A 14,605-nucleotide genomic window follows, 5' to 3' on the forward strand; every position below is an offset into this window, starting at 1 on the left:
GTCTGCCCCGCGAATTCCACGCCGGGTGCTTCGCGTTCCAGTCACCGGCGATGACGCACGGATGGGCGGCGGCGAGGAGCGCGCGGACATCGGCGGAGGCGTATCGATCGTTGGGCGGGGCCTAGACTGCAAAAAAGCCTGTGGGGCGACCCGCGAGCTGCAGCTCCACACCCAGGGCAGAGCACTCGGTGACAGCCACGTCGGGCAGCAACCGGTGTGGTATGCGGCGCCTGACCATGACTGCTAGGCCACGGTAGGCGCGACCGATGGCGTCGACGTGGTGTTGGCGATAGGTTTCATACCCCGGGATGCGCAGCCTGGCTGATTCGGAGAGGTGCGTCTCGTTAATTAGGGCGACGTCGATATCCTGAGAGTTTAAAAGATGTTTAAGATAGGTGGCCTTATTGGCGAGTCCGCGCGCGTTCCAATGCAGGAGCCGAAGGCCCTCCATTATCTGCGGCTGCGACCTCGGGTAGGGCCCTTGAGGGCCGATGCCGCTCTCTCGAAGAGCGGGGCTGGATTGTCCCCGGCTTGCACAGCCTGGAGAATATTGGCGATCGCCGCCAGTGCCTCCTCCATTTTAGGCCGGCGCGCGCGGGACCTGGTGCGCGCGCGCGGAGGTGGTGCTGGTGCTGGGGCTGTGGCTGCGGCGGCGGCGCGGTTGGCGACGTCCGCAGAAACCGCATGAAGTGCGGCAGCGCGGCTCGCCTCCTGCGCGGCAAGCGAAGGCGCGGCGGGACCCCGCTTACGGCCGCCTCGTCTCGTGCGGCATCGCACCGTGACGAAGTCCTCTTCGTCGGCGACAGGCGCGGCGCCGGACGCCAAAGGAGCGGCCGCAGGCGGTGCGCCCATGGGCGGATGTTGATTGCGACTTTGCTCGTCGCGGCGTTGGCGCGAGGGGCGGGGCGGCGCCGTTTGGGCGAACGTGCCCGCGCGCCGGTTCTGCTCCTCCTCCTTGCGCACCGGGCAAGTCGAATGGCATGCGGGGTGAGGCCCCCCGCAGTTGGCGCAGGTCGCCGGCACTTCCCTCGGCCTGGTACAGTCAGCCGCGCGATGCTCCCCCGCGCAGCGGACGCACGCCATTCGCCGATGGCAGTTAACCGATGAGTGTCTGAACGACTGGCAGCGATGGCATTGCGCGGGACCCTTTTTCCCGCGCCAGGCTTCAATGGTGACCCCCGTCATATATAACAGCTCGGTTATGCTATATATGGCAGGGGTGATGTCCGGTGTGCGCCGCATGACCGCTAGAAAAATACAGCCGGGACGGCCCTTCCTAGCCCGAATTGGGCGTATATATTCGGGCTCGTACCCGCGGTCGCGAAGCGCCTGGGCCAGCTCCTCGGGGTCGGTGGTGACTGGGATACCCCGAATCGCCACCTTGAGATCCTGTTCTGCAGGCAGGGAATAAGAAAACCAGGAGACCCGGCGGTCCTCCTTCTCCAGGTCCGAGAGGTATCGCTGGACCACCCGGTACTCGTCACCGGATTCGGGGGTGATACGGTATCCCCTTCCGTACGCCCTGGCGTTGGCTGTCCGACCTAATAGTTGACTAATCCTCCCCAAATGATGAACGTAATTGGGGAGGCACTCTATAACTATCGGAGGGTAATCCGACCTCTTTGGGGCCGCAGGTGCCCTAGGGGGCTGCGCCTGGACCGTCGGCGCAGTCACCATCCTTGCGTAAGTGGGTGCGTCCGGTGCTGAAGCGGCGCCATCGTCAGCGGAGGCGACGGGAGCGGCAGCGGGTCAATGATAATGTTAATGTCAGTTGGTGCGGCGGGCGGTGGAACGGCGCCAGGTGGCTGTGCCGATGGCCCTCCCATATCAAGGCGACGACCTGGCGCCAGCCGAGGGTCGCCAGGGAAGCCTGACGCACTTTTAATATTAATGGAAGCGCATGGGCGCTTTGCCGCGGACTCACCTTCCGAGCCGGGGTCCACGGCTGAAAAAGGGCGGCGCACAGGGGTGGCCGGGGTGCGCGCCGGCAGACGACACTCGTCTCGTACCTGCGCCAACTCCCGTTGTTCAGCGTCTGTCAGAGGTGATTGTAAAGCGCCGCTATTACGCAGCGCCTCTTCTCGCGTCTTGGCATAGCGGGCCATAGCGCGCAGCATCCCTCGCGACGCGAACGAGCATGCAAAGGACTGAGCTAAAAATATCAGATCCGATTCGTATGCCGTCCGCGGCGAGGATGCGGCGCCAGGACCCGGATCCCGATCGAGCATGATTAACAATTCGTCCACACTACTGCACTCGCGGTAATTAGGCGTCGGGCCTATGTTAGCGGCACTCATATTTTCGATAACACTTACACTATTACGCGACGAACTTGCACCGAATAGCAAGGCCGCATTATCTAGGTCAGTAGGCGCGCGGTGAACTAGGTCAGTGGGCGCGGCGCATTCCGATGACGTCACATTTGGCTCGGTGCCAGCGCGCGATGTTTCCGACGCGGTGGGCGGGGCGAACGACAACATGGCGTCGTTGGAGGCGCGGCCTTCCGACGTCACATACACGGCTTGCAACACGGTGCCGGGCCGCGATGTCTCCGACGCGGGGAGTGCGGCGGGCGGGTGGCTGACGTCATCGGTGGCGCGATGCGTCGATAATGAAGGAGCGGCCTGGAATTTGATTTCATATGATGTAGAAGGCGATTCCTTTGTTGGTTTTCTAGATGGAGTTAGACTTCGCCTCTGATGAAGCGGGTGAAGGTCGCGGTGCTCCGTAGAACGGCTGCGACTCGGCTGAGGCAAAGCTGGCTCCGCAAAGCTGGAACTGCTTGGCGCAGCCTGGTGCTTAGCCGTGGCCGAGCTGGGCGCTGCTTCGCGCTCAATGTTTGACGGTCCGGGGTTGGCGGCGGCCTCGGCACCCGCAGGGGGCCTCGCTCGACCTGAACGGGAGCGTGGGCGCTGCGGGCGGGGCGGCTGCTTCTCCTCCTGACCGGCCTGGGGAATGCGCTTTATTTTAATTACACACAATAAAATGAAGCTAGGAGGCTGTCACGCACGACCCGAAACTATCGGTTCATAGCGCACTCCACCGCTTCTCCCGAATCCCGAAGGCTTAGGGATAGGCGGCGAGTGTACGTCACCGAGAGTGGAATCAGATGATTGTGACAGCACCTCCTGGCAACTATAACAAACTTTTATGTATAAAAGTAGCGATAGTTAGTATAAACGAAATACACGGGTCCGTATGCGCGCAACGAAAAAAAACACGTCCGATGCGTACGACAGCCGGAGCATCACTCAATGCTGCGCAAGACTCAGTAGTGGGGAGACTTGAATAACCGGCTGTTACGTGCTCGGTGCAGGTGCTGTTTACACAAATTCTTGCTATAGGCGCGTACTGCGGTACAGGCGCCGTCATATTTAAATAACAAAATCAATTTTTTTTTACGTCTTCTCCCGAAACGCGTTATTACGTCATTTACGTCAATGTGTATGTTTTTACGAACGTGGACAAGTGCCATGCCAGTCTGGTTAGGCGATCTTCAACCATTGAAGATCTTAGCCACGATTTAATTCTGCGCAACGTAGAGAAAGACCTTTCTGCTGTCAGTACACTATAAAATTAGAAATCGGCTGCGATATCCACAGGCGATATTAATTTACTATGACAGAAACTGGAGTGTTATCTAGTAATAATGTATAGTCGGTACATTGATATACAAAAAACCCAAGATGCACACTCAACGTCAAAAAAATGTCCTCAAAAAATGAGCGCAACATTCTAAATTGTGCGCTCATTTCAAATAGTCTCGCGTCTACAAGTGGAGTCGATGTTATTTATTTGTGTTTTTTTTATATAAATAAATTTATGTACTCTTGAACTTTTTTGTGTGTAGTTTTTGACAAATATATTTACGCTATATAAAGTGTGGGTCAGGAGGTAGCCAATTTAATTTTTTTTTTAATTTAAAGAAAAAACTTTTTAACCGGATTAAAGTTATGTATTATTATAAATTTACAACTATTTAACATCCAACACCTTTTGTCTTCAGTCACCGTGACCACTCACGCTGTAAAGCACCCGAAAAGTCGGATAAATTTAAAATGATGTTAAATAGTTGTAAATAAAAGTCATGTTCGACTCCACTCAATACCTTGTCCTACCGACCACGGTCGGTCGTAAAATTTTATTGCTTTAAGTACGTATACACTGCGTTGTAATAACAACTTTAAGCAATTCGCGTAAGGTTGATTTGGCAATAATATATGCTTGTAACATATATTGTTATGGACAGAAATAGTGTTTCGGGACACTTTCGAGCGTTACTTTTATATGAGACTGTGCATCTTGGGTTTTTTGTATATCAATGAGTCGGTAGCTAGTTGTTTCACAGTTTCAATGTGTCTGACGAACTCAAAAAAAAAAAAAAAAAAATTGCGATTTGGAACTTGGAAATTTTACAAGTGTAACTTAGAAAAATCACAATGGAATCACTTGTAAGAGTACAGAAAGATATTAACAAAACATTAAAAAGGGCTGTCCGGGAGATGGATTTGCTGATGAATTTGCAATTGCAGCAATCAAACAAACAACCTGGATTGGATTTAAATGTGTATTAAAATAAAATTCTTATTCGTGTCGCGCGCCGTGCGTCCGTAATTGTAACTGCCGGTCGGTCGCAGCCGCGGCGCCCGCGCCCCACTCCCGCCGGCGCAGATCATGTGCCGTGCGCGTGAACAGGCTCCCCGCCTTGGGAACCCTGGTTACCAAGAGACTCGTCCTCTGGGTTGATAGCTGGTAGCAGACAGACCCGGCCTAAGGGCCCTCTGGATTACGCCACGTGAGGTCGTGAAATCGGCTACTCGAGTGATGCCGGAGTGAAGTAGTTATGCATTTTACTCATTATATAAACAACATAGTTAAGATATACCCTCTGACCATCTGACCACTTAAAAAAGAGAGGAACGCTCTCGCTGTCGCGTACCGCCATTCTCGAAGAGTGCTATTTCTACCCTCACAGTAGTAAGCAAATCGTCTGATGGACAAGCTGATCCAGTTTTAGGAGCAGTATTATCAGTAGCAACAGCTTGACTTAACTGTCTGTTCAGTTCCTCTTCATTTATCAAAGTAGACAACTGAATGTCAATTTCTCGCAGGCCTTGGTCTGGCGCTGGCAAATTTTTTAGAGGTATATTTTGTTTTTTGGTTGTGCGTTTAATCAGATTATCAATTTCGTTTAGCATTTCATCACCTGTAGGCCGATAAAAAACAGTTTTATCTTCATTTTTCATATCACATATTGTTCTCAAAATATTTACCCGGATTTGCCAAGTACTGTAGTGTTGCTGCTTGAGTTAGTATTTTTTTTGCGCATCGTTTGCTCAATACAGTTGCCATTTTGTTACTTAGTGGTGTCTTCATTTCATCCATTTTCTTCAATGCAAATGTTAGGGAAACATCAGCTATAATTAATGTTGCATCGCGTCGACAAAGCGCCTCGCCATCCAATATTTATTGAATCTCATCTATATTTCTCCAGTCATCATCAGTAAATGCAATATCTGTTTTTAAATCATTTAAAGCGACGAGCTTCTCTACACCCTCCCCTCTCCACTGCTCCACACTTCACTTCATTCATGTCTTGAGATGGACGCGCGGAACGCGAATTTAACTTGCAAGGCTTGTTTTATTGGTAGGAACGTAGCAACGAAGCTACTTTTTACGTACAATAATAATTTATCAAAGCGTCTTTTTATTCCATTTACTTATTATTGCATTCAAAGTGGCTTAAACTTAATAAATAACAAAAACAAAAGTATTAAAAACAAACCCGAAAAACCCGAGTTTTAAAAATTAAACCCGGGTTTTTTTGTAATCCTCAGAACCGGGAAAACCCGGGTTTTTTCGGTCCGGGTAAACCCGGGCTCGATGCCCTAACTACGACATTTGCCGGTTACAAGTGAAAATTATGAACTATGTTGGAGTATGTTAGAACAACGTTTTAATAATAAGAAATTTATTACAAATAGTATTTTAAAAAGATTTTTTTCTCAAAAGAATATTGTTTCCGAATCTTCAAATGCTGTTAAAGAATTACTAGACACCACAAATGAATGTTTAAATGCATTGAAAAATATAGGAATAGTAACTGACAATTGGGATGCTATTGTTTTATATATTTTAAGTTCAAAATTAGATACTAAGTCTAGAGAGTTATGGGAAACTAAAATTTGTAATTTAACAGATGAATTGCCAACATTAAATCAGTTTTTTGAATTTTTAGAGCAAAGGTTTAGGTCACTTGAATTTTTAATAAACAAACCAGTCAAAAGCACTCAATCTCATCATGTAACTTTTAAGGAAAAATCAAATTGTGTCTTTTGTTCAGATAGTACGCATAAAATAGGAAATTGTAAGAAATTTGCTAAGGGTAACCTTAACACACGTCGTGAGTTTGTTCAAAGTTCCGCCTTATGCTTCAACTGTTTAGGTGCTAATCATTCGGTTGAGGCGTGTCGTTTGCCCACCAGGTGTAAGATTTGCAAACGAAAACACCATTCACTTTTGCATTACAACGCTAGTGTATCAACAGATAATGTATCAGCTAACAACCAATCACCAGAAGATATCAATGTTGTTGCAACGGCAACAACATCGAGACCAGACGAGACCAACATTGAAAATATTACCACTTGTTTTACTAATACCAGAAAACAAGTTCTATTGGCAACAGCCCTCGTAAGGGCCAACAATAATTCTGGATCAAGTATGACACTGCGAGCCTTATTAGATCAGGGCTCACAGGCTTCATTTATTACGGAGTCTGCAGTCCAGTTGCTGGGGCTAAAGAAAATCAAAAGCAACAGTGTCATATCTGGAGTTGGAGGTGACGGCAATTCACCACTTGATTCCCCATTTTGCATATCCTAGAAACACCTCGTTTATTGTATATTGCGACATCTCTTCCTTCTCTTGGATCAGGACACACTGTCATGTTTCCCCTTTTGTGCTCCAGTGTTGTTGACTTTTCAAAAAGTGCTCTTGCCCATAAAAACTCTATTGAGTCGCTAACCATCACTGAGTCAAGCATAGTAAGAAATTGAACGTTTGATATGTTAGATGCTAAACAGACTTCCTTTAGGTCCTCAGCCGGTATTTTAGCATTCTTACCTTCATATATAATGCAGCCCAACAGGTTCTTAAATGCATTCACCCATTCCTTGTATTCGGTGGGTCCTTCCCTGATGTATCCTGTTACAACCAAGTTGTTGTGAACTATGGCGTGCTTCATCTGTATCGTTTGCTCTCCACTAGAAGGTAACACGGGAAGGTACCTTTCTGTAGGGTCCATTGCGTTTAGGATTATTCTAATCTGTTTTGTCAGAGGGATGTTATCTTCTAAACGTATAGCTATTTTGTCTCTAAGTTCTTTGACAGTTGCTGTTGGCAAAGAAGGATTTGGGATGCAGTAGTCGGGAAAGAATATTTCTTTGATGGCAGAGGACCTGAGACTTGTGGGAATGTCTACCAAGGGTTTTTGTGTTCTAATTAATTTTCTCTGTAGCATGGGAGGGCCCCATTTTACATTTGCCGACTTCCAATCTGCGTTGTAGTAGTTTTCAACATTGTTGTCTAGGCTCGTGAAAAGTACGTCTGCCAATCTAATCAACTTTTCATCCGGCACAGGATTATGCTCAATCCACCAATCTATAGTGCTTAATCTTGCTAATATACGGTCATGTTTATGTGTGTCCTCGATTTCATTTCTGGAGTTGTCACTAGACAAAAGGGCCCTTGGGATACCGTATCTCTTCAACTCGTGTCTAGAAAGAGCTATGGGGTATTTTTGGTTCATAAGTATCATTGTGGTTGCCAGAGGGTTTGGGTCCTTTGTACATTTTGAACTTCTTTCTATTAGTTTGGTGTGATACAGTTTTCTTTCAGCAATTATGTTGAGACTCCTCTGGTTCATCTTTAATATAATGCGTGCTGCCTTAAGCAATATTAATTTGGTTCCTTCATTCAGTTTTTGGTCTTCCATATCAGCAGTTTTGTTTATAAGGATCTGTTCATACAATTAATGATAAACTATATTCGGTCCAAATACTGGATTTTAGATATTAAAACTCGTACAAAGTTATTCGTTCGAAATTGTGTTCGATGTGTACGATACGCTGCACAAGCAAGAGACCAACTTATGGGACAGTTACCTCCTTCACGTGTAACTCCAATTCGTCCTTTTCATCGAAGCGGCCTGGATTATGCGGGTCCTATTTTAATAAGAACATCCAAAGGCAGAGGCCATCGAGCATACAAAGGATATGTATGTTTGTTTGTGTGTATGGCAACTAGAGCAGTACATTTGGAGGTTGCAAGCGACCTTACAGCGCAAGGATTTTTGGCCGCATTCAAGCGTTTCGTGGCCAGACGTGGGCATTGTGCTGACCTATACAGTGATAATGGTACAAATTTTGTAGGTGCCGCACGCGAACTCAAAACATTGTGGTCCCAAGAAAAGTCATCATTGGCAATAGAAATTGCTGAGAGTTTGGCAACAAATGGAACAACATGGCATTTTATTCCACCTCATGCTCCACATTTCGGTGGATTATGGGAGGCTGGAATAAAATCCACCAAACACCACCTAAAACGAGTGATAGGTACTCAGACGTTGACCTTTGAAGAGATGAGCACTCTTCTGTACCAAATAGAAGCCTGTCTCAATTCCAGACCATTGTCACAATTAAGTGTGAACTCACAAGATCCTACACCTCTTACCCCAGGACATTTTCTTGTCGGCGAGCCATTGGTTTTGGTGCCGGACAGCAATTATGAAACCTCATCGGTTTCTTCACTAAAGCGCTGGCAGCTAACGCAACAGTTGCTGCAGCATTTTTGGCGTAGGTGGTCAAATGAATATCTCACGCAGTTCATGCAACGTTATAAATGGGCACATCAAAAACCAGAACCGAATGTTGGTGATATTGTTTTAGTTCGAGAGGATAATCTTCCTCCAGCAAAATGGTTATTAGGGATTATAACGGATAAACATGCAGGTTCGGACAATATTACGAGGGTTGTTAGTCTTAAATGTAAGGATGTTATCGTTAAGCGTCCTATAACCAAATTATGTGTATTGCCTGTGACGAAGTAAGATATTTGGGTAAATCTGATGTTATCGTTTTTTTTTTTTTTTTGTTGTTGTATAATATAATAGGTATGTTGTCACTTCTAGCTACTGTGAAAGGCTTGTACGAACTCTTTAAACTCTATTACAGTCCACTACGATTACTTGTTTACAGTTTACTCACGGTGGGCGGAGGTGATGTACATTCTGTCCATGGTGGGCGGTATGTTTAAACAATTATAGTTCTATGTTCAACCAATAGATGTCGTCTGTGGTTGCTTGAATCGCGGTATGTTTAAATGATTATAGTTTTATGTTGAACCAATAGATGTCGCCTGTGGTTCCTTGAATCGCGGTATCGTTATGATTCAAAAATAGTATAAGTATCTCAATTGTTTTTTGTATTAAATCATCTCAGCCTTGGGAATGGTGTTTTATTGTTCACAATGTTTTCATTACTGTTGATGCCAACCCCCACGACACCTCAGAGACTCAGGCCTGCACAGGATATTATGTTTATGTGTTCGTTTTAGGGATGAGACATACTTGCAAAATTCAATACCAGGGCTTCCAAGTACGAGTATGTAAAAATACCAGGTACGAAAACCAGGTATAAAAATACTTGAAAGTATTTGGTGGCAATCGTATCGTACAGTGTGTGTACCACAATCTTGCACGGCTTTTTATAAATGAAATCTTTCCTTCCTACTTTGTTTTGTTAATCACAGGCTTAGGACTGTCTGCTACTAATAGTGTTACGGTCATTTATCAGCTAGTTGTGAAATATAGTATTAGCAGGCGTAGTTAAAAGATTTCATTTCATTTTATATATGTACAACTTTTTTTTATTATATATATATATATATATAGAATTCTCAATCATCATTTTTTATTTTGTTGGAGAAACAACAATTGCTCTAATTTTCGACTCCCGAGTCGGGATCTCCTTTCCGTCAATATGTTCCCTGCTACTGAAAATAGACGTTCGCAAGGCACGCTAGAAGCCATTGCATTTAATTTAATTTTGGCTAGTTTGGCTAAATTTGGATATATTTGCTGATTTATTCGCCACCATTCCAAAGGATTTGTGTCTGGAGACAAAACTGTGTCATCTAAATATTTTTGCGTCTCAATTATGGCTCTGCTATTGGCTGTGCCAGCTGGCCGCACATTGTGCATTTGTTTATTATAGTGTTTCCATAATAGGCTGTTAGATTTTTTCCCCTGGCTATCTGATATATTAGAAGTGGATGCTGAAGACTGATTTTTTTCATTTTCATTTATCATCGCGGTTACTAAGCCCACAATATACTTTTTAGTGCTGTCTGCAACATTTTCGTTCTCAAAGTATAACTTGTATCTCGGGTCTAAAAACATAGCGACGGTATAAGTTCGGCTTTGTTCCAAATTAGAAAACCGCGTGCCTATTTCTGAAAGCAGATCCTGTCGACACATTTCCACTTCATCAGGAAAAATGTCAATATTATTTTCTTGCCGATATGTCTGACTTGCGATTTCTTTGAGAGCGTTGGTAAGACCAATCGTTAAGGGGATAACCGAGCTTCCACTAACATACTTCTGTCCGCTCATCTCTCTTGTCACTTCTTCACATGGTTGTAACACTACTACCAAAGACTGGCAAATGTCCCATTCATATGTAGTAAGATTAATCAAATTGCCAGTGTCTAAATTACTCAAAGCACATTTGATTTCGTCTTTCAGTTCGACAAACCTCTCTATCATGTAAAATGTGGAGTTCCACCTTGTAGCGACATCTTGAATTGGCCTCTTCACTACTTTATTGGCCTGCTCCTGGTACTTTTTTAATTTATTCCAGGCTAAATTACTTCTTTTGAAGTAGGATACTATGGCTTTTACTTTGCCTATTATGCTATTTACGTTTGAGTGGGATAACACTTTTTGTACTGCTAGGTTAAGTGTGTGTGCATAACAGCCAAAATGTCTCCATTCTAATTGAAGTATGGCATTTTTTATATTAGCCCCGTTGTCCGACACTACAAGGAGGACCTTATCTAAAATGTTCCAATCTTGAGCCACATTTCTTAATTCTTGTGCTATATGAAGTGCCGTGTGACTGCTCTCAAATACTTTACATTCCAGTAAAACCGACTGAAGGATAAAATTTTTATCTACGTAATGACCCGTAACGGCTAGGTAAGAATCATTATTTCGTGACGTCCACATATCGGTCGTTAAACATACACTTTTTGCATCTTCATTTAAAGCTGTTTTTGTATTTATCTTTATTTCTTCATATAGCCCCGGCAATAAATTATTGGCGAAATACTTTCGTGATGGTATTGTATAATTTGGGAAAGCAAAATTTATTAATTCGCGAAATCCTTTGTCTTCTACTATTGAAAAAGGCTGTAAGTCCCATATGAACAAATTCATTAAATGATCATCAATTTGTTTTTTTATTTTTTGACAATCGCGCCGAAGGAATGCTGTAATACTGGATGGGTTCGGATTGGACCTTATCGTATTAGATGCGATAGTTTGTATAGCAGTATTGACTGCCGTAATTTGTGCAGTTTGTGAAGTATGCGCCTGTACCTCTTGTTCTTCTTGACGATCCACTTGTTGTTCCCTTCTCACTAAGTTAACGGAAATATGTTTTCTTTGTACATGCTTGGTAAGGTTTGACACTCCTGATTTGTATGAGATAATGACTTTGCACATTTTGCATTCAGCTTTATTTTCACCTTTGTCCACAAAATGATCCCAAGCCAAACTTTTCTTTGGAGCCATGGTTTGTGACTATATTATTATTTAGCACAAGTTTCTACCTATCTAACTATGTATTTTAACTATTATCTAATAACGAAAACACAGTTTTATTTACACTCTATTACCTATTTAGAGTTCAAAAATCGTCTGTCCATTAAACTCGCGAAACTAAACTAAACACAGAATTAAAAAAATAACAGTTTTATACATCTATACACTCACTATTAATAGTTCGAAAATTGTCTTTAAATTCAATAAACTTCGGAAAAAATATTTGTAACTTAACTATTATCTAATGACGAAATCACAGTTTTATTTACACTCTATTACCTATTTCGAGTTCAAAAATTGTCGGTCCTTTAAACTCGCGAAACTAAACTAAACACAGTATTAAAAAAATAACAGTTTTATACATTTATACACTCACTAATTTATATTATATAATAAATCGAAAATTGACTTTAAAATCAATAAACTCCCGAAAAATTGCTTGTAATTTAGGTCACGGTTAGTCGTTGACGTAACAAGCTCGCACTCAAATCACAACTGACAAAAAATAAAAAAACGGAAACTAAACTATTACTTGAAATAAACAAACTTTAAGTGGCACATAAGTATATTTTTTAAAACAATACTTTTGTACACGCAATTATGTGTCTTTTGTGTATAGACATAAGAATGAATAGCGTGAACTAGTCAAAAGAAAGAGTAAAGTTACGATTATTGAATGTTAATACAATTATGTTCCTTATTTTGATCAGTATATGACGGTTATTTGTAAACGAAGGGCTCACGGCAAAATACTAAAATACTTGCATAGGAAATTGACTCGTGTTACTTTAAGAATAAAGACCATAATCGTCTCAGTGAAAAAAATACTTGCAAGTTTCACGTATTTTTTGTTGCAAATACGATTCTGCTTCTTATTTATATAATAAGATGGATCGATTTCCTATGCAAGTATTTTTTAGCCCTGTGCCCGATAGCACAGCAAATACTTTAGTTTTTGCAAGTATTTCTCGCGGCTTTATCGGCGCCGCCAAAATACTAAAATACTTGCATAGGAAATTGACTCGTGTCACTTTAAGAATAAAGACCATAATGGTCTCAGTGAAAAAAATACTTGCAAGTTTCACGTATTTTTTGTTGCAAATACGATTCTGCTTCTTATTTGTATAATAAGATGGATCGATTTCCTATGCAAGTATTTTCTCGCCCGATAGCACAGCAAATACTTTCATACTTGCAAGTATTTCCTTCCCGTACCAGGGCGCCGTCCTTCGAAGCAAAGCCCTGGTTTACAAACCTGGTATGGTAAATACGTCTCACTCCTAGTTCGTTTGAAAACACCCGTGCACTGCACGGGTATCCTGTGCACTGATATTATGTTTATGTTAGGGATGTCGGAAATGCAATAAAGTATCGATATATATTGTATCGATAATTTTTGAATATATCAATATCGATATATCGATATATCGGTGTGATAGGAAAAAAAAAATATTTGGCCTAATCTACTTCAATCATCTTACATTACTAGATAAATACTAATCAATAGACATCATTTTTAAATTTTTTAAATCAAGGACAACAATAAAAAATATTAATTATTTATTAATCAAACCAATATTTATCTGATACAGACATAAGAAAAACTCTTTGATTTACATGCTCGGCTGTAAGCCGACTTCTGTTATTGGGTACTGCGAGATTTACAGCAGATGCCACTCTCTTTGAGGAAACCGAGGACGCAGGCGATATCAAATACTTTAGAGCTATGTCGGAAAGGACTGGAGTAAAATGACGACAATCAAACCAGAATTTTGTAGGATTCTCTTTTCTGGGTATTATAGGCTGATCTAGATATTGCTTTAGTTCGCTAGGCATACCATCACTGGTTGAAAGTAAACTGGAGGTTGCTGCAGCAATATCTATCATAATTTTTTCATGTCCAGACCACAACGACGGCGAAGAATTTTCTGAATTTGGAATTATGGTAGTGGTTGTCGTTGTGGGTCTGAGTTCAGGCGAAAGTTGTCCTCTACGTCTATGTTCTAAACGTATTTCTTTTGATAATGCGGTTATTGCAGTGGAAACAGCTAGTGCTGAATTAAAATGAATACGCTTAAAGCGAGGGTCTAAAATTGTTGCTATAGCAAGATGTAAATGTCGCTCTAGTGGTTCTAGTTTGGCAATAACTAAGTTTAGCAAACTCTTCTGAACAGCAACACCAAATTCAGTGAAAGGTTTTACTTCTTCAAGTCCTTTCTGAAGTAAGTTTGCAATGGGAATCGCCAAACTAGAAGTCACGTACTGATCGCCGCTAATTTCTTCAGTAGCTTGCTTAAATGGGGTAAGCAATATTATCAGATCTCGTATGACACTTAACTCTGAAGAAGTTATCATATCAGGTGCATTCCGCCTAGTTGCTAAAATCTTAGCCACAATAGCTGATAATGTATTGAATCTTTCCAACATATCAAGACAAGAATTCCACCTTGTGCTTACTGATTGTATAAGTGTTAATACTTCTCCCTCTTTCTTTTGTCCCTCTTGTTCTGCTCGCAAATCGTCCATTGCGTTCACAGATTGTTTAAAATATGTAACAATGGCTTTGACACGATTGGCAATTTCAAGAACTGGTGCATTATCTCTTGTTGCGCCATCCACTATTAAATTCAGCAAATGCGCCATGCAAGGAATTCTTTTTCCATCTTCCAAAAATTTCTTCACTGCAGCAACCGTGTTAGCACCACCATCAGTGGTAATTGA

The 14,605-nt window shown here is 42.8% G+C and overlaps 1 protein-coding gene across 1 annotated transcript; it reads right to left on the reverse strand.

The window, feature by feature from the left end:
* Positions 1–9,598: 9,598 nt before the first annotated feature.
* LOC125058571 (zinc finger BED domain-containing protein 4-like) lies at positions 9,599–13,159 on the reverse strand. Its single transcript, XM_047662679.1, has one exon. The coding sequence runs from the start codon at positions 11,852–11,854 to the stop codon at positions 9,965–9,967; it is 1,890 nt and encodes a 629-aa protein (XP_047518635.1). The 5' UTR covers positions 11,855–13,159; the 3' UTR covers positions 9,599–9,964.
* Between the last annotated feature and the right edge of the window lie 1,446 nt (positions 13,160–14,605).

The sequence above is a fragment of the Pieris napi genome, chromosome 18 (assembly GCF_905475465.1).
Source record: "Pieris napi chromosome 18, ilPieNapi1.2, whole genome shotgun sequence".
Taxonomy (NCBI): domain Eukaryota; kingdom Metazoa; phylum Arthropoda; class Insecta; order Lepidoptera; family Pieridae; genus Pieris; species Pieris napi.

Coding starts and splice junctions, on each gene's coding strand:
- LOC125058571 (XM_047662679.1), bottom strand. CDS start 11,854: ATGGCTCCAAAGAAAAGTTTGGCTTGGGATCATTTTGTGGACAAAGGT.